This window comes from Mugil cephalus, chromosome 11 (assembly GCF_022458985.1).
Source record: "Mugil cephalus isolate CIBA_MC_2020 chromosome 11, CIBA_Mcephalus_1.1, whole genome shotgun sequence".
Taxonomy (NCBI): Eukaryota; Metazoa; Chordata; class Actinopteri; order Mugiliformes; family Mugilidae; genus Mugil; species Mugil cephalus.
The window spans coordinates 5,607,110-5,630,993 of NC_061780.1; the positions used below are offsets into that span (position 1 = coordinate 5,607,110).

A 23,884-nucleotide genomic window follows, 5' to 3' on the forward strand; every position below is an offset into this window, starting at 1 on the left:
TGTGTTTGGCACTTAACTGGACTGTAACAGCAAAGTAGTAACAGAACATAGTAGAATACATTCTAGCACAGTAACAAATACCAACTTTATTTCACTGCTTGTTGATCCACAAAAAGGTTAGTGAAAAAAGAATGTTTTGGATTTACAATGTTTTAATAGTGATGTAGCATGTTAACATCTTTCACAGGCAACAATAGTTGATTAAGTTTACAGTATTTTCCTGGACCTACTTGAGAGTAGGGACTGTATTACAGAGTACTATAAACAACAAACAAAAACTAAAAAAGAATTTACAGTAACTCGTGCATTGTAACATATTAGCAGGATTACACAACATTTTACTGTAATTTGCCACAATAAATCGCTGTATTTTAACAATTCACAATACTGTAATATAGTAAATTACTGTGAAAATTGTTTTTCCGAATTTCACACTAATTTACTGTATTTTTGCACGGCAAAATACCTTGTGTAGAGGGTATTCATGTGACGTCACAGCAAGCTGAGTGGCAAAAAGTGACAGTTGAACATAGAGATTAGCAGCATTAGTTTGAATCATAGGCTTTAATAGCATCTGAATTGTAAAATTATTTTTTTTTAAAAGTCAGAGATATATTTTTACAGGTATCTCTGACAAGAGAAGGAAATGGATCGCTGCATTAGAAGAAACAACTGGAATCCAGCCACTGAACCCTGGTGTTGTGGTTCACATTTAGTGTCATATTAATTTATGCTATATGTTTTGATGAAGTCATACCTTAAGTTACTTCTTAAGTTACGTTCTGGAGGGCTGTCACATAACTTTGTGGATGTTCCGGAAAAAACAAAAAAACAAAACAATAAATGGAATATTTGTTATGTGTTACATGTACAGAATGTGTATGTGTACAGAATACTACTGTATTATTCATATTCACATATTGTTTCCTTGATATTAATTTATATTACCGTCTAACTTAAACTACTAATATATAACCTTGTTTCAACATCTAGACTAACGCTATGTCTGGACCCATACTGTAATATAACATTAATATTTTAATATAACTGAACACAGCTCAACGCATCACACCAGAACCAAGTCTGTCGGTGTTACCTTAACATTGGTCATATAGAAAACGTAACATGAACAAGATATTAAAATTTCCTACTTTACGTGATGGATTAATATTTCCCAAACTGAGACACTTTACTTAAAAGTATTATTAATTATTATTTCTGTTCTGACCCTGGTGGTTTTAATTGATAGCCTTCTGTTAGCCTGGCTAACAAACTGGTGCTTTACTGGAAGGCTAATTAATTAGCTGGCTAATTAGAAAGTTAACTTCAGCTACTGGACTTCCTATATTGGGCACTGACACTGACCATAAAAATAATTCTTCAAATTCACTTACCGATGATCTTGTAGGAGGTGCAGCAAAGCAGACAACTATGATTTTTTATTTAAAATGATCCAAATCCTGTGATCCTGTGTCCGCATGGGTTTTCGCCGGGTACTCTGGTTTCCTCCCACCTCCAAAGACATGCTTGTTAGGATAATTGTTGACCCTAAAATTGACCCTAGGTGTGAGTGTGAGTGTGAATGGTTGTTTGTGTCTGTGTTAGCCCTGCGATAGACTGGCGACATGTCCACGGTGTACCCCGCCTCCCGCCAGATGCCAGCTGGGATAAGCTCCAGCAACCCCTGAGACCCTAGTGAGGATTAAGCGGTAGTAGAAGATAAGATGAGACGAGATGATCTAAAATGGACCAAAACCTCAAACTGAGCCGAAAGGTTGTCACCAGCTCAGCTGAAGACAAGCAGAGAGACCAAGGCTAGCAGCTACCGGCCTCTGGCAGCACCCATACGTCACCTGTCACTCGAAGCTGGAACGCCCTTAATTATCCAGATGTTTAAACGTTAATAAAAAATAAACAAATGTTTTTTTTAACTGGGTTGTAAACATGTTTAATAATGCTGTAAAGTTGGGCTTTTTAACAAGGGGGTCTATGGGGATTTTCTCCCGTTTGCAGCCAGCCTCAAGCTGGTCCATCAAAATGTCGACCTCTGACGTGCAAAGTGGTGACGTGGTGTGCCCATGGTAGAAAACACAACAGGAGCGGTGCCTTAAATGGATCAAACAGTGTGGAAGCCCCCCCTCCTAGCTAAATCGCAAGAAAATAAACAAGCAAGCAGTGATAGCTAACTAGTTAACGTCGAGCTACCAAGATTATATGAGCAAGGTGCTCATATATACAAAACTGGATATCAAAGTTATGGTTACTATTAGCGAATATTAGTAATATTAGTAATATTAGTGCCTAACTAACATGAGAGTTAAAAAGTAAATGGGATGATAGTGAAAAAGGATCTCCAGTCCGTGGGCCATCCACCTCCAGATCAGCCTCCTCCTCAGCCTCTGACTGAACACCAGACATCTTCTCAACCCAAGGTTCGTGATTGTTCGGCAGATGTTCCTGCAGCTGTGGAGGATCATGCTGTGGATCTACCTGCTCAGACCTCTGCTGATATTCGCTGATATGTGCTCATGTCTCCTTCCCTACTCAATCCCGCAGACTGAGACAAAAGCAGGTGAACAATGACTTTGACATTCTGTGTGTACAAGAGCTGCGTCTCAAAACTCAGTGACTCTGATGTGACATTGTGAAATCTCCATCGGTGAGAACATAAATTGTTTAAAAATTAAAGTAGAAAAATTAAATGTTGGATTTAACATAATATTATGTGGTGATTTTAATATAGTCACACGCGCTGAAGACAGGATTACTGCTACACCATTTAAAGCAAGCCGGGAAGGAAATTTATTAAATGAAATATGTGTCAGTGCATCTCTCTCTGACCTGTCCTCAATCCTCAGTCCTCAAGACCATCCACTTCACAAGATTCAACCCCAAAACTAAAACCAGAATAGACAGAATTAAAATTTCAGATGAAATCCATGAGTTATGACACTTACTGAGCACTCAGACCATTTAGTAGCCTTGGTTCAGCCTGGCCCCAACCACATGAGAAACTGAACATTAAATGCCTCAATAATCTGGATCTGGTCAGTGAATTAAAAAGTCTGTAAAATTAGAGAGCTGAGATTTCTGGTCCATTCTGATGCTGATCTGTGGAAACTGCCGAAGACCAGAGTGAAGGATTTCTTTAAAGTTAAGTGTATTGAATTAAACAAGATAAAAAATGTTAAATAACGAGGATGTGTTGAATACATACATTGACCTGAAATGTAAAAAAGATATATCAGAAGAGTAAGAAAACACCTTGACTGAATTTAAAAAAAGACATTGAACCTGTAAATAATGATTTGTTGTTGTAGTATACAAAAAATAACTGAAAGTGACGACAGGGGAAATACCTCATATGCTATCACTTCCGGTCAGAAAAGGCACAGCAACGACTTCATAGCTAACATCAAAGATTGTAGAGGTCATCAGAGCCATCAAGTTTTTAACTCAAGCCTGAAGGACGGCGTTCTTTGTGATACGTTTTACCAAGGAGTTATGTGTTAGTTATATAAAAAGAGATAAATCTGAAATAGATAATTATAGTCAATTAATTATGAATTATGAAACTTGTTATTGTGAATACAAACTATAAAATATTAGCAAAAAATATAATGAATAGGCTAAGTGGTCCTTGATTTAGTAATAGACAAGGCCAGATGTGGGATAATCTCTGTAGCCTCCGAGAAGTGATTTATAATAATGAAATAGAATTTTCTATAGTTACTTTAGATCATCAGTATTTGTGGTCCGTAATGAAGGCTTATGGTTTCCCTGATAACTTCATTAAAATGATTCAGTTATTATATAATGATTTAATTTCATTATTATAAATTACTTCTTGGAGGTGCAGAGATTATCCCACATCTGTCTACCTGTTTTCTATTCAAGTCAAAGCGAACAGAGTCTTAACTGGTGTGAAACAGGGCTGTCCTCTGAGTGCTGCCCTATACTTATTAGCCATCACCGCTTTAATCAAGATAATTAACAGAGACCCTTGTATTTAAGGTTATTTATTAGACACCCAGAGTGGCCGACGACGTCACCATCATAATAAGAAGTCAGAGAGAGATGGCGGTGTCAAAATATCATTTATGTCACTACAAGCTTCAGCAGCAGCTAAACTGAACCAGAACAAAACAGAAGAGCTATGGTTTGGACACAAACCAAAGATTGACATCCAGGTTAAACAAGAAATTAAAATCCTTGGAATTTGGTTTAGTGAAAGAAACAGAAATAAAAAATGTAAAGTAAAGTAATGAAGTGGGAAAATTAAAGAACCAACAATAAAGATCGAGTCAATATTGGTAAAACCTGCATCATGTCAAAACTCCTCTTCCTATGTACGGTGTTTCCTCCTCCACCAAAAATCATCATGAACTTCAATAAACTTTACCCTAAACTAATCTGGGGAGCAAACAGGGAACTGACAAAGAGATACATAATGTATAAGAATAAGAACACTGGCAGTCTAGGAGTACCTGATTGTGATATTAAACTACTCTATCTATCTATCTTAACATACTCTGATACAGTAGGTGGCGGTATGTTCCTTTAAAGACATGATTGCAACCCGCCAATAGTTTGGCCGAAATGCCCGAAATCATTCACTCACTTCCTAACCCCTACTCCCTATGTAGGGTTGCACTATATGGTGCAATATACTGTATGGTGAGCTCAATCCCAACATTCGGAGACTACACGTATCATTGACGCGTAGTTAATGACATTCAATTCAATTCAATTCAATTCAATTCAATTCAATTCAATTCAATTCAGTTCAATTCAATTCAGTTCAATTCAATTCAATTCAATTCAATTCAATTCAATTCAATTCAATTCAATTCAATTCAATTCAATTCAATTCAATTCAGTTTTATTTATATAGCAACAATAACAATACAAATCGTCTCAAAATGCTTCACAAAAACCAGCCTGAGCCTCCAGAGCAAGCCTGAGGGCGACGGTGGCAAGGAAAAACTCCCTTTAAACAGGAAGAAACCTTGAGCAGAACCCAGCTCATATGAAGGGACCCATCTGCCGAAGGCCAGCCGGTTAGAAACAGAGAAGATAGAGAGAAAAGAAGAGCAGGAGAAACAAGATAAACAAACTTCTGTCATAGATACATACATCAAGCGGAAGGAAACATGTAGGGTCTAGTAATATAACACATAGCTGATGATCTGTGACAGTTTGTGAGTATAACAGGAATCATGGGCAGGTTGGTGAATTGTTCATCTAGGTAGGAGTGGATAGCTGGATTAGGCCATGAAGACTGGGGCAGATGTAGTTTATGGAGCTCCACAGGTCAGATATTCAGCACTCCAGACCAGAGACCTTCACAAGAAGATGGAGGGGGAGGGGAGCGGACGGGAGAGCGTAAAACACAGTGGTTAGTAAATTATAACAGATAGAAAATAAAATGATAAGATATTAGAGGACAGGAGCCACAGAAGAAAGAGGAGAGGACATGTCCTCAGTGCATTGTCCCCCTGCAGCCTAGCCCTATAGCAGCATAACTAAGGGATGGTTAAGTCCAGCCCTAGCTATAAGCTTTGTCAAAAAGGAAAGTCTTAAGCCAGACCTTAAATGTAGAGACTGTGTCTGCCTCCCGAACCCAAACTGTGTGCTGTGTGCTTATAGCTAAAAGCTCTACCTCCCATTCTACTTTTAGAAACTCTAGGAACCACAAGCAGACCTGCACTTAGAGACCTGCCCCTGCACTTAGTGATCTGTTGGGACAGTATGGTACTATCTGGTCTTTCATATATGATGGAGCTAGGTCTTTCAGGGCCTTGTATGTAAGGAGGAGGATTTTAAATTCAATTCTAGATTTTAAAGGGAGCCAATGAAGAGAAGTTAATGCTGGAGTAATATGATCTCTCTTGCTAATTCCTGTCAGTGCTCTTGCTGCAGCGTTTTGAATCAATTGGAGGCTTTTTAAAGAGCTACTTGGACAGCCAGACAGTAACGAGTTACAATAATCCAGCCTGGAAGACACAAATGCATGAACTAGTTTTTCCGCATCACTCTGAGAAAGGATGTTCCTAATTTTGATGATATTACGAAGGTGAAAGAAAGCAGTCCTGGTCACCTGCTTTATGTGAGAATTAAAGGACATAATCCTGGTCAAATATAACACCAAGGTTTTTCACAGTAGTACTGGAGGCCAAGGTAATGCTATCCAACAAAAACAGGTGATTAGATAATGAATCTCTGACATGTTTAGAGCCGAATACGATAACTTCGGTTTTGTCTGAGTTTAAAAGTAGAAAATTACAGGTCATCCAAGCCTTTGTGTCTTTAATGCATGCTTGGAGTTTAACCACCTGATTAGTTTTATCTGGTTTCATGGATAAATATAGCTGGGTATCATCTGCATAGCAATGTAAGTTTATGCCATACCTTCTATAATATTGCCTAAGGGAAGCATGTATAATGTGAATAACATTGGTCCTAGCACAGACCCCTGAGGAACTGCATAGCTTACTTTGGTATATATAGAAGAGTTGTTGTTTACATGGACAAATTGAAATCTGTCTGACAGATATGATTCAAACCAGTCTAATGCAGTTCCTGTAATCTTGATCACACTTTCAAGTCTCTGTAGTAGAATATTGTGATTAATAGTGTCAAATGCAGCGCTGAGATCTAGCAGGACAAGTATAAAGACAAGTCCATTGTCTGAAGCCATGAGGAGATCATTGGTAACTTTAACCAGAGCTGTTTCTGTACTATGATGAGCTCTAAAACCTGACTGAAACTCTTCAAACAAACCATTCCTGTTTAAATGATCACCCAACTGATTGTCAACAACCCTTTCCAAAACTTTAGAGATAAAAGGAAGGTTGGAAATTGGCCTATAGTTGGCTAAAACATCTGGGTCAAGAGTGGGTTTTTTAAGTAATGGTTTAATTACAGCAGTTTTAAAAGTCTGGGGCACATGTCCTCTTAATAAAGATAAGTTTATCTGATTTAATATGGAGGTATTAATTAATGGAAAAACCTCCCTGAGGAACTTAGTCAGGATGGGGTCTAGAAGACAAGTTGATGGTTTAGATGCTGTAATAACTGAAGTGAGCTCAGGAAGATCAATTAAAAAGAAAGAATCCAAATATCGACTAGGTCCTACAGAGGTTTCTAATGCCACTGTACTTACATCTTTGACAGATGGAAGGGTGCTATGAATTTTATCTCTAATGCCAACAATTTTATCGGAGAAGAAGCTCATGAAGTCATTACTGCTGAGGTCTGAAGGAATAGATGGCTCAACAGAGCTGTGACTCTTTGTCAGCCTGGCTACAGTGCTGAAAAGAAATCTGGGATTGTTCTTGTTTTCTTCTATTAATGAAGAATAATATGCTGTTCTAATCTTACGGAGAGTTTTTTTTTTATATAAGTTGTTAAACTATCTTTCCAGGCTATGTGGGCTTCTTCAGAACTAGTGGAATGCCAAATTCTTTCCAGCTTTAGAACTGTCTGCTTTGAACTACGCAACTGTGAATTATACCATGGAGCTACCCTCCTTCGATTTACCACCTTCTTTTTAAGAGGAGCAACTATATTTAGAGTTGTACAGAGCGAAGCTGTCGCGCTGTCAACAAAATAATCTGTTTGTGATTGAGTTAGATTGTGGTTGCTGACATCCACATCACTGACATAAGGCACTGAGGTAAATACTGAAGGTATTAATTCCTTATATCTAGTTACAGCATCATCAGATAAGTGTCTACCATAACGAAATGTCTTTCCAATTTCTGTGTAATTAAATATAGTAAATTTAAATGTAACAAGAGAATGATCGGACAATAGAGGGTTGCGAGAATATATGGTTAGACCTTCAGTTTCTATGCCATAAGTTAGTACAAGATCTAAAGTGTGATTGAAACAGTGAGTTGAACCATTTACATTCTGAGAAAAGCCAATTGAGTCTGATAACGACATAAATGAAGAGATAAGACTGTCACTGCCAACATCAACATGGATGTTACAGTCACCTACTATAATGACTTTATCTGTTCTAAGCACTAAATCACATAGAAACTCAGAGAATTCAGCTAAAAATTCTGAGTAAGGAGCAGGTGGGCGATACACCACAACAAAGAGAATTGGTTTTTGTGTTGCTGCTGTCACATCATTACATGTCAGACTGCCCTGGCTCCCCTGGTTATCCCAAACTAAACAATATTTTCCCTGCAGTTATTTCCATTCCCCCCTGGGTGTTTACAGGTTTGATCCTGATGTGAATGCCATTGAGAAAGCGAAGAACAACTGTAGAAATCAACTTGGGTTTCCAATTGGGCTCCTCTATCAGCTGGTACCGCTTCAGTGTCAGGGCCGTCACCACTTTCATCTCATTCATAGCAAAGTTCTGACCAATGCAATTTCTGAGGGAGGAATGCAGAAAGGTAAACAAGGGTTGTATTATTGAATAAAATCATATGTGTTATTTCAAACTGAGTTAATCTTAGGTTACACTGAGTTCATTAATCCTCTACTTAACTCTGGCCTAATTTGTTGATAGTGTTGTTAAAAAGAAGCTGAAGAAGCTACACATTGACTTTCTTCAGACTGTTGTCAGATAAAGGAGTAGAAAGTGACTAGCTATTATTCATATGGTTTCACAGTGTCAGGTGTATACAAACCTTGGACCAGCTGAGAAGGGGACAAATGTATGAGGGGACCTTTTGGAAACATTCTCTGGTAGGAATCGCAACGGGTCAAAGACCTATCAAAAGACAAGGTGGAAAAGACACAGTTATAATTACTGTGTCCTAATGACATTTAGGAACCTGAGGTCACTAAAGTCTTCTATTATTTGGTGTGCTATATGTAAACAGGATGCTGACAGACTCTGCTGATGTTATGTTATCAGTGATATTATTGCTGTTGTACACCATGTATTGAGTCATTCACAGAATCAAGTCATCTTGACCTACATTAGGGTTTTCCCAGACAGCTGCATTTCTGTGCATCACAAACACACTTGTTGTAATGCGAGAACCTACAAACAAGAAAAAAAGATACAGATAAACCATAGTTATCTGGCAGAGAATAATGTTCATGATAACGTAAGGAACATTATTGAAAAACAATGGAAACTTATTCAAATTATTATCTTAACCTTTCCCCCTGGAGTAATACTTTTATAACAACATTACTCAATTACACATCCTAAATTACCCTTGTAGACTCAAACTTCACCTACCTGCTGGAAGAGTCCTTCCATCAAAGAAAGTTACAGGTTTGGTGATTTTTCTAGACATTGCTGGTACAGGAGGGTAGAGGCGAAGGCATTCTTTTATGCACATTGTAGTGTATGGAATTTTACTGAGATCCTCCCTAAAAATAAGGGTGTGAGTTAGCTTCTTCAGTTATGAAACACTCAGACCACATCATCAGCAATGAGCAGGGTCACAATTCAGAGGCTCCCATACTGGACAACTGGACAACCCCGATCGAGTGAAGAGAGCTCTGCACCTCTGTGTTTCATGCTGGGGCTATAGTGTCCAAGAAATATGGCCCCAGATCTGACAACACCACAAAGTCTATCACTGACCTTTGGTCTATGGTGCTCTGGTACCAAGTACACTTATGAGTTATGCTTGAAAATGGTGTTTGTTATGGACAATCCGTGACCAGCACAAAAGTCCAAAAGTGGGTAAAGATCTGATAGTCCGTTCCTTCCAATCAATTCCCTCCAATTTTCTCCACCATGTCCACATGGGCGTTAAAGTCTCCCAGAAGGAGCTCCTTCCAGGACTCACCCAGGGCCTCCAAAAATGCAAGAGTGCATATGCACTGAAAACAGACGGTAAACTCCCCAGTAATTTGTAATCACAGGCAACCCTCTTGTTAATCTGGGAGACCTCCAGCAGAGAAGCACCTAGCCAGCGACTAGTGAGTCGATTTCAAGAAACAGAAATACATGTAGCTGGATTATTCTGAAGGGGAATTTCATGACAAAGGCAGGTTTCATTTCACTTAAACTTCCAGTTGATAAAAAAACAAAGCAAAAACCTCACGTCACACATTACAACATCAAGTTGATCACTGGTCAGTTAACCTTGTTCTACAAGCTTCCGTTTTATATGGACTTACATCTTAAAGGCTGAAATCAGCTCTATGCACAAGAGATGATGACGTATTTCCAGTGAAATGTCAGGATGGTTGTAAATATCCGGTTACCACAGATCGCTACCAGAGACTGTATGATCACTACTCAGAAAACCTAATCAAAACCATCCTAGTTGCTGTTCATTAATCACAAAAACAAATGTTTTCTACTACTCGCAAAATCCAATCTAAACCATACCTGTTTGCTAATCACAAAACAAAAATCTAAACTGCTCCGGTTTTAGCTATTTTTTTAATTTATGTTATGTAATACCAAATGACCTGTAAACAGACTAAAGTGTCTTTTCTAAAATGACAGCACTTCAAGCCACCACTGCTGTGTGCCGCAATGCATGGCATCAGCGACATCAAACTAACGTTACACACCTTTCCCAAGGCCCAAGGACAAGGAGTTGCAAAAACGATGGATTATTAACATCATTATCAACATCAGGCATCATTACTTGTGAGGGAAGAAAACGTATTATTAAATCCCTTGTTTTCACTATTTTGTATAACTGGTGAGTGAGTGAGTGAGTATAGACCTTGTATACACAACGTAGCTCAACCAAAGCAGCATCTGTGGCACAGAATAGCACTGTACTAGACTTGCTGCCATATTATGATACTTTCATTAAGCAGGCTTACCACTCCATTGTGTCTTTGCCATCCAGTGCTTCAATAATCTCATCCCTGCAAATCTTCTGGTGTTCTGGGTGGCGGGCAAGGCAATAGAGGATGAAAGAGATGCCGCTGGCTGTGGTGTCATGACCCTCAAACATGAAGGTATCCACTTCTGCACGGATATCCTCATCTGACAGACCCTGCTTATTGTCATCCTTAAGACAGAAATAACCAAGCATAAAAATAAATTAGCAATAGGGCTGGACAGTAAACCAGTTTGTACTGATATTTCGTTATGATATAAATTTTTAATATATCGGCATACCAATGTTTTTATTAATTTCCAATAAGAACCTACAAAACACATGACACATACCCCACAATTTGCACAATGAAATGCAGGCGAACCTCACTGCATACATACAAAATAAATAAAATAAAGATAAACACGCACACAAACATACATACCCATGTAAAATAATAACAATAATAAATAAAATAAAATAAAAATATCACACTCAATAGCCATACAGATAGATATAATCTACAGTTGCCTGAGAAAGTCCATCAAGGGTGCCCGCACCTCTTCAAATTCCTGTACGTTAACCCTTATTACAAGGTTAGCTTTTCTTATGTAACACACCTTGCCATCTCCGTAATTCAAGACTGTATAGACGACTCTTCAGTCTCTCTCCAAGATAAAGAAACTATCCTCCTGGCCTGCAGGAGGCCACAATTGATCAGAGTCTTACACTTAGAGTTGACAGAAAAGCAATCTGGGTATATCCCTAATATACAAAGGGTGTCTGAGTACCTGTGATTTTACATAGAGTTTGAACAACCATTTTACAAAAAGCTACCAGGTTAGGACATTCTCATACACAAAGGATCAAAGTACCTTTCTCAGCTGAACATTTCACACAGCATCTTCAATATCCTCCTTAATATCTAAACTCCATGCCATCCTTTTGTCATGACTAGATTCCTCATCATGTGAAACAAGTACTGTTTAAACTATAGAGATTTGGTGTTTTCCCATTCATGTGTTTAAACACAATATCCTCAAGGCAGGACAGAGGCGGTTCTTGTGTATCCTGATAACACTTTGATGAAATGAAGTCCTTCAATTGTAAGTATTAAAAGAAGTGTTTTTTGGGAATTGAATATTTCAAACAGAGGTTATTTAATAGAGTGTTATTTATTTATTTTTTTCATCTCTGAGCTGTCCCCGGATTTCCACATCAGCCGTCAGTGCTAACTTGGGGCCAAACCAACCTGTTTTACTACCAGTGTAGGAATATTCTTACTCATCATCACAATAAAATGGTCCCTCCTTGGTCAATCTACTGTATTAATTTCTCTCTCAACCAGTAGAAAATGTTGTGAACATGTGTTTATGCATGAAAAAAAATACTTCAGTTTTATGCGTGAAATATTTTAATGGTATACATACAGTACATCATCTCGGGGCTCTATGCCTTGATAGCTAGTAGTTGGTATACTGGACCCTGTGTTGCTGACTAGTGGCACTTTAATGCGGTTATTTTCTATAAAGCACACTATAGGTGTTTACTCAATTGAAGGTGTGACTTGTCAGTGGACCAATCAAATCTAAGAATGTGTAATTTAGAGAAATCAGATAATATATGACATACTCTTGGAAGGAGAAGGATGTCCAGAAAGTCCAAGTTTCTCTTAGCCTGTAAGCGGTTTAGCTCCTTTTCTTCTTTTAGTGCTTCTTTCCTCTTTCTTATAATTTCCTCTTAAGGAAAAAAAAAAAAGGTGATGGATTATTCATTGCAGACATTCTCTTGAGGTGGATACACTATATTCCAAAGTGATAGTCCAACTGAAAACTGGCAATTGTTCATACTGTTATTAATCAATCAAACCTGTATGACTGTGCGCCACCTTCAGTGCTTTCCTGTATCTGTAACCATGTGGGCTGAGGTAGAAGATGAGATTACTATGGTATGGAAACGTCCTGACTCGCATGTTTATCAGATGAGTGAGCTCATAAACTGCTTTGATGTATGCATTTGTTCCACTGAAATGACAACGTAGACAAACATTAAAAGCTACATTTCCCCCTGCCATGATTAAAACAACTAAACTGATTTTATAACAGAAACATGAAACACAGAAGAACACAAAACTAAAACTGTGACTTAATAAAAAATATTTAAATGAATCACCCTTCTGTCTGACAGTTGCTGTTGCAGCTGAAGGCACACTTCAATATGCTGTCCAGTGTCATAAGACTGACGTGCTCAGACAATTCAAAAACCTCATTGCTGTTTGCATAACTCTCCCATTTGTCCTGGCGAGAAAACAGTGAGAGAACAGATATGACATCTCAGTGGGATATTGAAAATACATGTACACCAGACACCTACAATGTTTTGATATTTGCAAACTGTGATTTACATGACTAAGTTGTTTACTTACCAGCATAGTTTCAGCAGATTCTGCCATCAGTTTAAGGTATGGTTTCAAAACATCATAATGGAAACCTGGAGTCAAAAGTCTTCTATGGCGAAACCACTTCTGACCATTTGCCACTAATAACCCATCTCCTGCAGACAGAAACAGACAGTGTCAGTGGAAATGGCAAAAAAAAAAAAAAAAAAAAAAAAAAAACCACTGTAAAAAGGCACCAAATCCTGTTGAAAGGCAAAGTTGTCTCACCAATCCAAGGCTTAAGAAAATCATACGCCATATCATCTTTTGGCTCTGTTGGGAGACAATAAAATCATTGTTATCCTGCTCTCTGTGTGCTATAATATTGCCTCTGGCTTGGTGAAACACTGATATGAATACAAATATTGATCATACACCTGTTGATGTCAGGATGGTTTTGACATAATCTGGATGGTGAATGTGGATTACACAAACAGAGGGTCCAAACCACACTGGGAAAGCATAAGGATATTGCTGTCCCCATTCCAGTACCTTTTCCAAGATTGTCCCAGTTTTTGTGAGCTTAAAAACAAAATATAATCAAATAAGCTTAACACTCCAGTTACAGTTACAAGCCTGTAGGCTTGTATATTCTGCCCATGTGATGTTGACCAACTGTGTTTCTTATTTGACATGACAAAATTTACATTTCTTACTTCTAATTAGTTAAGAGCAGACAATATCAGCTTTCAGTCAAGATGACATAAACATTTAAAGATGCTTTGCTACTTGCAGTGACTGCAGGAGCAACTTAGGACATGGCAACAGAATATCTCTCTGCTGATGTAAGAGCATTCAGTATGCTGCATCAGCAGCAGGTATCTCAGCATCACAGGTCCTTAACCTATACACCCCAGGTGGTGTCACTGCAGGGACGAGATCCTCCGATCACCAAACCTGTCGCCCTCCCCCACATGCACCTAGAAATTCTGTCCATAAAACTTATGAACCCAACCTTCAACAGGTCCGAGTTACTACAAGCTCCATGGACCAAACTTGCTCTCCTTTGGTGCAAAGATTTAATGGCCATTAGCAGGGGGCCAACCATCCCATACTTGTGGAACTTTCGGTAATTTGTAACAATGCCAGTGGAAATCTGTGACCTTAATCCCTTGCGAATTGGCCATGTCTGTAATTACACCGCAAACACAGAGGTCCTGAGATAAAAGTCTACATGTTTAGACGTATGAAATCATCAAGTCAACCATTAATGTGTAAATCTGTGTAGGTGGGGCTGATTTACATAATGACAGATCGTAATTTCTTTCCCAGGATAATATATATTTTTTATTATGCATTACAATATGAATCATGAAACTTTCTGTTGTGCAGCGAGGGGAATCTCAGGTGCCATTTAAAAGTTATTTGCATATTTAAACGGGAGCTTTTACCACATGGCTATATTTAGGTTTTTGCAAAACATGGGGAGTATCCATAGACATATAGACATAGACACCGCGTTGACTATTAGGGGACGTGCCTAAAGCGCCAACATCTTGGTACAGTGCCAGCAGAGGCATGGGTGCATGTGAACTAACGAAGGAAAGAGGTACTCTGCAGTTTTAAAAACGTTTTGATTTTTTAAAAATGTCAGACATGTAGCTTTGAGACAGGGTGCTCGGATTTTTTACAAATGTTGGTTATGCTACCTAAATACAAATTGTCACCATCCTAAAATAATGGCCTACTGAAGTTTTTTGACAAAATATTTTTAATAATAACAATAAGTAGATCATAGATTTATTCACTGGTATGGCGTAAGTAAGTGAGAATATAGACTGAGCAAGTTGTTGAAATAAACCCCGACAGGACAGACAGAGCATTGCAACGGTGAAACAAGCAGCATCCCTAGCAACGGCCTATTACACGGGGGGAAAAAACAGACCTCACACTGTAATTGGTCAAGAATCCATACAATTTTTTGTACATGAGGCCCCTGGGCCGTGGTTCTACGTCTGAGACAAAAACCACATGGACTACATGTTGGTGGGATTAAGTAGCTCCTCAAAGTATTCCTCCCACCGTCTGATGATGTCCCAAGTTGACATCACTCCTCCACCACATTGAGGTGGTGGTTCAAGAGGAGTGTCGGTTTAAGACCAAAGACAAAAAACTAATAACATAAATGAATGATGTTACTTATCTATTAATTGTGACTTCATAGCACTATTTAAATAGTTTGTATACTTTTAAATGTAAAATATAATTTAAACCAATGGTGCCACAGAAAGTGTGAAGAAGCCTCAAAGCTGCAGCTGCATAGTTACCTCCAGAGCGTGTCCAAACAGCCAGTGCGCAGGTGGTCCTGGAAAAGCTTCCATGTTTCGAAGCACTTCCTTTCTATGGATGAGGAATATGGTCAGTTTAAAGACCACTGCAAGCAGACAGAGGACAGAAACCAGGAAATGCATATGATGCCAGCCCAGCTGAACTTTCACCAGCGCCTCTGTTAACTCCATGTCGATGTTTCGCTGGGAAAAACAAACTGTAAACCACAAAAGGTGATCTGCTTGTATTTAAGTAAAGTACCCCGTGGGGACTGGGTGGAGACTCTCTCTGTGTTATTGTTAAACAGTTAATCAAATAAGGAAGCAAACTTTACAAGACAAGCATTTCTTCTTAAATTTCAAGGGGTCACCGACACGACTTCCCACCACTGTTTTAATAGAACAGAATATCTACTGTAATACCATTTACTGAAGGAGTTGTTAAAAAGTTCACTTTATCGTTTTAGCGAGTTTTTGCGTCAGCCTGTGCATTTCACATTTACCTGTGCATCTTCATCTTACTAAAACGTTCTGCTTGAATAGCAGGGTAAATGTTTTAGATGATGAGAATCCCTGATTTAAAACTAGCTACCATGCAGAAATACTACATACTACATCTTACTACAGGGTGAAGAGGACATATCGGTCGTTTATTCATCGGTTGTTTATCAGGACACCTGCTAAAATAGCGGATATTGATGTGTCTCACAAAAATAAATCTATTTCCATTCCAAGATGATTTGTAAATGGCACAGTTTAGTAATTTATGGCTTAACAACAGTTAATTGTCTGTATACACTAATTGTTTACATATGAACAGTCACAGAAGAAGGACTGTTTGTAATCTACATAATGTGCAGTTGTAACAGGATGTTTAGGGGGTATTTACAGAGTACCAACAGCATTTACCTGGATGACAATAGAAAGTAAATAGTGAAAAGATATGGTATAATACAGAATTAGTTGTTTTTAGAGAGCAGTGCATACTGATTATTTGTAGTGGCAGTTTAGATTGGTGTCGTGATGTCAGCCTGTGCATTTCACATTTACCCGTGCATCTTCATCTTACTAAAACTTTCTGCTTGAATAGCAGGGTAAATGTTTTAGATGATGAGAATCCCTGATTTAAAACTAGCTACCATGCAGAAATACTACATACTACATCTTACTACAGGGTGAAGAGGACATATCGGTCGTTTATTCATCGGTTGTTTATCAGGACACCTGCTAAAATAGCGGACATTGAAGTGTCTCACAAAAACAAAAAGAAATAAATCTATTTCCATTCCAAGATGATTTGTAAATGGCACAGTTTAGTAATTTATGGCTTAACAACAGTTAATTGTCTGTATACACTAATTGTTTACATATGAACAGTCACAGAAGAAGGACTGTTTGTAATCTACATAATGTGCAGTTGTAACAGTTGTTTTTAGAGAGCAGTGCATACTGATTATTTGTAGTGGCAGTTTAGATTAGTGTCGTGATGTGAGTTTCAATATGGCTTTACTGGTTTACTGTCAACTTAGAATAACTTCCTTCATCTGTTGAAGTAACTGTAGAGGACTGATGTGAATTAAACAAAACACCTCAAGAAAAAAAAGAGCTCAGTCATATTTGGTGATTCCTTTCATATTTTCATTATTAAATGAACTAGGCTGTAAACATTAAAGATGTTTACAGTTCTCTAGTTAGAATCCGATTAAGGGAATAATTTGTTTGTTTTTTTCACATGCATGTAAATGCACTGATTGTTTATGATCAACCACAAAAATGTCTGAGACACAGAGAGCTACTGTAGAATATCTGAAAGATATAGGATTATATAATAAATAACACTGTTAGTGTGAAAAACTGAGCCAGGTTGTCACCTGAGCCAGTGACAACCTTTAGGCTGAGTTTGAGGTTTTGGTTCATTTGGATCATTTTTAATATAAAATAATAATTGTATGCTTTGCTGCACCTCCCACAAGACCAAGTGAATTTGGAGAATTATTCTTATGGTCGGTGTCGGTGCCTAGTATAGCCAGTCCGATAGCTAAAGTTAACTATCTAATTGGCCAGCTAATGAATAAGCGTAGGCTAGCCTTCCAGTTCCGGTTTGTTAGTCAGGCTAACGGGAAGCTATCTATCAAACCGCCACCGAAGTCAGAACGTAAATAATAATTAATAATACTTAAGTGTGTCAATTTGGGAAATATCAATCCACTACGTAAAGTACGAAACATTAAAGTCTCATTCACGTTACTTTTTCCATATGACCAATGTTACGGTAAAATACAAAAATATTACAGTATGGGTTCATACATAACATTACTCTAGATATTGAAACAACAACCTTGAAATCTGGGAACACTTTGAAAGTCATTACTGCATCACTGATTTTTATTACAGCCCAGATGTGAAATGTGACTCATAACTTGTAACAGAACGCTAATGTTTTTTTGTTTTTTTTAATTAAAGACATTCATCTCTAAATCATAGATGTATTTAATGTATTATATATTATATTTTAGTTGGGACAAATGGCATCAAACCGGGAGCAAGGCCACCGTGTTAGTCGGCCGCTAGCACCTCAGATAGCGATTTGCCTAGCTCGGTAGCCTGAGCTAACCCGGTAGTGCTGAGTTGGGGAGGAGTTGAAGAACCTGCTGGAATAAGAGAAGACAGAACTGAAAGAGCAAAAGGAAAAGAGAGAACTGCTTACTAGTATAGCAGACAAGAAGGACAAAGAACATGAAGATCCAGCAAAGATGAACAAACAAATGAAGAAAAAGTTGGAAGAAAAGAATAAAGAACCGGAGGAGAAAATTCAAGAGCTGGAAGAGACTACCAAAGAAATGGAGATAAAAAGTGCAGAACTGAGGAAGACAAATCTTCAGTTGGAGCAAGGAAAGAAGAACTGGACTCCAAAACCATATGTCTAGAGGACACTTAGAGAGAAATGGTGAAGACAAGTCAAGAACTGAAATAAAAGAACAGAGATCTGGAGCAAGGAAGGAGATAAAAACTCCAAGCATGCCTTAAAGACATAAAGGCTTGGATGACCTGTAATTTTCTACTTTTAAACTCAGACAAAACTGAAGTTATCGTATTTGGCTCTAAACATGTCAGAGATTCATTATCTAATCAGCTGCTTTTGTTGGATGGCATTACTTTGGCCTCCAGTACTACTGTAAAAAACCTTGGTGTTATATTTGACCAGGATATGTCCTTTAATTCTCATATAAAGCAGGTGACCAGGACTGCTTTCTTTCACCTTCGTAATATCATCAAAATTAGGAACATCCTTTCTCAGAGTGATGCGGAAAAACTAGTTCATGCATTTGTGTCTTCCAGGCTGGATTATTGTAACTCGTTACTGTCTGGCTGTCCAAGTAGCTCTTTAAAAAGCCTCCAATTGATTCAAAACGCTGCAGCAAGAGCACTGACAGGAATTAGCAAGAGAGATCATATTACTCCAGTATTAGCTTCTCTTCATTGCTCCCTTTAAAATCTAGAATTGAATTTAAAATCCTCCTCCTTACATACAAGGCCCTGAAAGGCCTAGCTCCATCATATCTGAAAGACCTCATAGAACCATATTGTCCAAACAGATCACTACGATCTCAAAGTGCAGGTCTGCTTGTGGTTCCTAGAGTTTCTAAAAGTAGAATGGGAGGTAGAGCTTTCAGCTATCAGGCTCCTCTCCTATGGAACCAGCTCCCAGTTTGGGTTTGGGAGGCAGACACAGTCTCTACTTTTAAAGTCAGGCTTAAGACTTTTCTTTTTGAAAAAGCTTATAGCTAGGGCTGAACTTAACCATCCCTTAGTTATGCTGCTATAGGCCTAGGCTGCAGGGGGACAATGCACTGAGGACATGTCCTCTCCTCTTTCTTCTCTGGCTCCTGTCCTCTAATATCTTATCATTTTATTTTCTATCTGTTATAATTTACTAACCACTGTGTCTTACTCTCTCCCCTCCGCTCCCCTCCCCCTCCATCATCTTGTGAAGGTCTCTGGTCTGGAGTGCTGAATATCTGACCTGTGGAGTTTTAAGCTACATCTGCTGCTGTGGCCTCATCAACCAGCCCAGTCTTCATGGTCTGGAGTGCTGTGTATCAGACCTGTGGAGCTCCATAAACTACATCTGTCCCAGTCTTCATGGCCTCCTCCAGCTGTCCACTCCTACCTAGATGAACAATTCACCAACCTGCCCATGATTCCTGTTATACTCACAAACTGTCACAGATCATCAGCTATGTGTTATATTACTAGACCCTACATGTTTCCTTCCGCTTGATGTATGTATCTATGACAGAAGTTTGTTTATCTTGTTTCTCCTGCTCTTCTTTTCTCTCTATCTTCTCTGTTTCTACCTGGCTGGCCTTTGGCAGATGGGTCCCTTCATATGACCTGGGTTCTGCTCAAGGTTTCTTCCTGTTAAAAGGGAGTTTTTCCTTGCCACCGTCGCCCCCAGGCTTGCTCTGGAGGTTGCAGGCTGGTTTTTGTGAAGCTTCTTGAGACAATTTGTATTGTTATTGGCGCTATATAAATAAAACTGAATTGAAATGAATTGAATTGAATTGAATTGAATTGAATTGAATTGAATTGAATTGAATTGAATTGAATTGAATTGAATTGAATAGAAATGCAGGAGAGCATAAAACATCTGGAAGAGACAAATGATAAAGAGAGTGAAATATTGACAATATTGGACAAGTCTTGGAGCAGGAGAAGATGAATCTGGAGCAGAAAAATAAAGACCTGGATGAAAATAAAGGATAGTGGAGAAAGGTGAAGAACTGAGAAATAAGTTAAAAGACTACAGACTAAAAGACTACTAAGAAAATGGGAAAGAAAGAGCTGAAGAAGAAAAATAAAGAACTGGTGGAGCGTAAGAGAGAAATGGAGGAGAAAAACAAAGACCTGGAAGAGTGGAAAAAAAGAATGGAGGAGAGAAATAAAGAACTGGATGAGTGGAAGAGGGGGATGGAAGAGAAAAAAAAGGAGGAGAAAGAATGAAAATACATGAGACAAGTAAAACACTAAAAGCGGAGAACAGTGCTTTGAAACAGGTTAAAAAAGACCTGAAGGAGAAAAATTAAGATCTGGAGGAAAATATGAAAGAAATCCAGGAGAAAAGAACTGAAGGAGAGGAATGAAGATTTAGAGCAAGAGAAGAACAAACTGGAGGAGACGAATCAAGAAATGGAGGAGAAAAATAAAGACCTGAAGCACAGGAATAATGAAATGCAGGAGAGAAATGAAGAGCTGAAGGAAAGCAATCACGAAATGAGGGAGAAGAGAGAATTTGAAGAAAAATACAAAGAAATGAAGGAGAAGGTGAAAGAAATGGAAGAGGAAAAGAAAGAATAGAGAGGAGAAACACTACCCTGGAAGAAAGGAATAGAGAACTTGAGGCAAAGAAAGAGAAGGATACACCCTGTTCCCTGATCTGAATCAATAAAATGGCTAAAATTAGTAACCTTTGGTATGCCTTAGTACGCCTTTGGTAATTAACAGTGGTATCATGTGAGTAATGCATCTTAATGTGTCTGTGATCAGGAGTCAATAGGTTGATTGGGAGGACATGAAATAATTCTTGACTCAGGGGAGACTATTGGTCCCTGTCCTCTTTCTCCAAAGAAGGGTTCTATAATGACCCATTATCATTGAGAGACAAGACTGTATTGTAACTTGATGTGTGATTATATCTGAGTTTACTTCCCCTGTTCAGGGAAGGGTTTTCCATTTTCAAGGAAGGGCAGCCACGTCACTGCCAAGAAAGACTTGGACCCAGAAGTCGTCTGCTGGCACAGCCGGGAACTGACTGCCCAGATACCTCCCAAAAATCAATGGGTATGTCCAGCTGCTTCTTTTTTGTTGTCTGCTTTAGACAAACATCAGGACAAACTGACCAGATACGTTGATGCTCTGTTTTGTCTTTGCCACATGTGAACGTCCTCGCAACGTCTGAATCCAGAAACATTGACTTCAAGAGACTCCTTCATTGGAGTTAAACGAGTGGTGACTGTGAAGACACCAAATTACCTTGGTGTGCATTGTTGGTCTGCCCTAATCTGGGCAGACGTCACAGATGTGCAGAAACCCAAGAGCTGCTGCTCTCTGGAGCTAGAGGTGAACTCATGGGTAGCCCCTTCCATGTGGAATGTCACTGGATTTAATCCCATCAAGGCAACACTTATCTTTTTTTTTTCTGTATTTCTAATATGCTCAACAGGCCTTATCCAATCTTTAAACTTGCATGTTGCACAGATACACACAGAGCCCTGAGGCAATCTGGTGGTCTGAGCGTGAACACACTTTTAAAACTGCTGTAATTAAACCTTTACTTAAAAAAACCCACTCTTGACCCAGATGTTTTAGCCAACTATAGGCCAATTTCCAACCTTCCTTTTATTTCTAAAGTTTTAGAAAGGGTTGTTGTCAATCAGTGGTCAATCATTTAAACAGGAATGGTTTGTTTGAAGAGTTTCCGTCAGGTTTTAGAGCTCATCATAGTACAGAAACGGCTCTGGTTAAAGTTATCAACGATCTCCTCATGGCTTTAGGCAATGGACTTGTCTCTATATTTGTCCTCCTAGATCTCAGCGCTGCATTTTACACTATTAATCACAATATTCTACTACAGAGACTTGAAAGTGTGATCAAATTACAGGAACTGCACTAGACTGGTTTGAATCTTATCTGTCAGACAGATTTCAGTTTGTCCATGTAAACAACAATTCTTCTATATATACCAAAGTAAGCTGTGGAGTTCCTCAGGGTTCTGGCTAGGACCAATGTTATTCACATTATACATGCTTCCCTTAGGCAATATTATAGAAGGTATGGCATAAACTTACATTGCTATGCAGATGATACCCAGCCATATTTACCCATGAAACCAGATGAAACTAATCAGCTGGTTAAGCTCTGAGTATGCTTTAAAGACATAAAGGCTTGGATGACCTGTAATTTTCTACTTTTAAACTGAGACAAAACAAAAGTCATTGTATTTGGCCCTAAACATGTCAGAGATTCATTATCTAATCATCTGGTTTAATTGGATGGCATTACCATGGCCTCCAGTACTACTGTGAAAAACCTTGGTGTTATATTTGACCAGGATATGTCCTTTAATTCTCATATAAAGCAGGTGACCAGGACTGCTTTCTTTCACCTTAGTAATATCATCAAAATTAGAAACATCCTTTCTCAGAATGATGCGGAAAAACTAGTTTATGCATTTGTGTCTTCCAGGCTGGATTATTGCTCATTACTGTCTGGCTGTCCAAGTAGCTCTTTAAAAAGCCTCCAATTGATTGAAAACCCTGCAGCAAGAGCACTGACAGGAATTAGCAAGAGGTATCATATTACTCCAGTTTTAGCTTCTCTTCATTGGCTCCCTATAACATCTAGAATTGAATTTAAAATCCTCCTTACATACAAGGCCCTGAAAGGCCTAGCTCCATCATATATGAAAGACTTCATAGTACCATACTGTCCCAACAGATCACTAAGTGCAGGTGCAGGTCTCTAAGTGCAAGTCTACTTATGTTTCCTAGAGTTTCTAAAAGTAGAAGGGAGGTAGAGCCTTCAGCTTTTAGGCTCCTCTCCTATGGAACCAGCTCCCACAGGCTTAAGGCTTTCCTTTTTGAAAAAGCCTAGGCTGCTGGGGGACAATTCACTGAGGACATCCTCTCCTCTCTCTTCTCAGGCTCCTGTCATCTCATATCTCGATACCACTTAATCGTCACTAGGGTCGCGGGGATTGCTGGACCCTATCCCAGCTGGCATCAGGTGAGAGGTGGGGTACACCCTGGACAGGTCGCCAGCCTATCGCAGGGCCAACACATAGACAAATAACCATTCACACTCACTCACACCTAGGGTCAATTTAGAGTCACCAATCAGTCTAATGAGCATGTCTTTTGAGGTGGAAGGAAGCCAGAGTACCCGGTGAGAACCCATGGGGACGCAGGGAGAACATGCAAACTCCACCCAGAAAGGCCCGAGCTACTCCTGTCCTCTAATATCTTATAATTTATTTTCTATTACTAACCATTGTGTCTCACTCTCTCCCCTTCCCCTTATTCTTCCTGTGAGGGTCTCTGGTCTGGAATGCTAAATATCTGACCTGTGGAGTTCTAAGCTACATCTGCTGTCGTGGCCTCATCAACCAGCCCAGTCTTCATGGGCTGGAGTGCTGTGGAGCTCCATAAACTACATCTGCCCGAGTCTTCATGGCCTCCTCCAGTTGTCCACTCCTACCTAGATGAACAATTCACCAATCTGCCCATGATTCCTGTTATACTCACACACATAAGATCATCAGCTATGTGTTAAGTCATTAGATTCTACGTGTCTCCTTCAGCATGATATATGTATCTATGACAGAAGTTTGTTTGTCTTTTTCTCCTGTTTTA

At 38.9% G+C, this 23,884-nt stretch overlaps 1 protein-coding gene across 2 annotated transcripts; it reads right to left on the reverse strand.

Annotated features, from left to right (window-relative positions):
• Positions 1–5,281: 5,281 nt before the first annotated feature.
• LOC125016488 (cytochrome P450 4B1-like) lies at positions 5,282–15,682 on the reverse strand. Of its 2 annotated transcripts, XM_047598997.1 has the most exons (13): positions 15,474–15,682; positions 13,584–13,728; positions 13,435–13,479; positions 13,195–13,322; positions 12,942–13,066; positions 12,639–12,793; positions 12,402–12,508; positions 10,771–10,961; positions 9,215–9,348; positions 8,946–9,010; positions 8,652–8,734; positions 8,234–8,393; positions 5,282–5,343 (listed from the first exon to the last, which is right to left on the reverse strand). In XM_047598997.1, exons 1-13 carry the CDS (start codon positions 15,663–15,665, stop codon positions 5,323–5,325), a joined length of 1,551 nt encoding a protein of 516 aa, XP_047454953.1. In that variant the 5' UTR covers positions 15,666–15,682; the 3' UTR covers positions 5,282–5,322. The 2 variants fall into 2 exon arrangements, with proteins under 2 accessions (XP_047454953.1, XP_047454952.1); XM_047598996.1 differs by lacking the exon at positions 5,282–5,343 and having other exon boundaries at positions 7,830–8,393.
• Between the last annotated feature and the right edge of the window lie 8,202 nt (positions 15,683–23,884).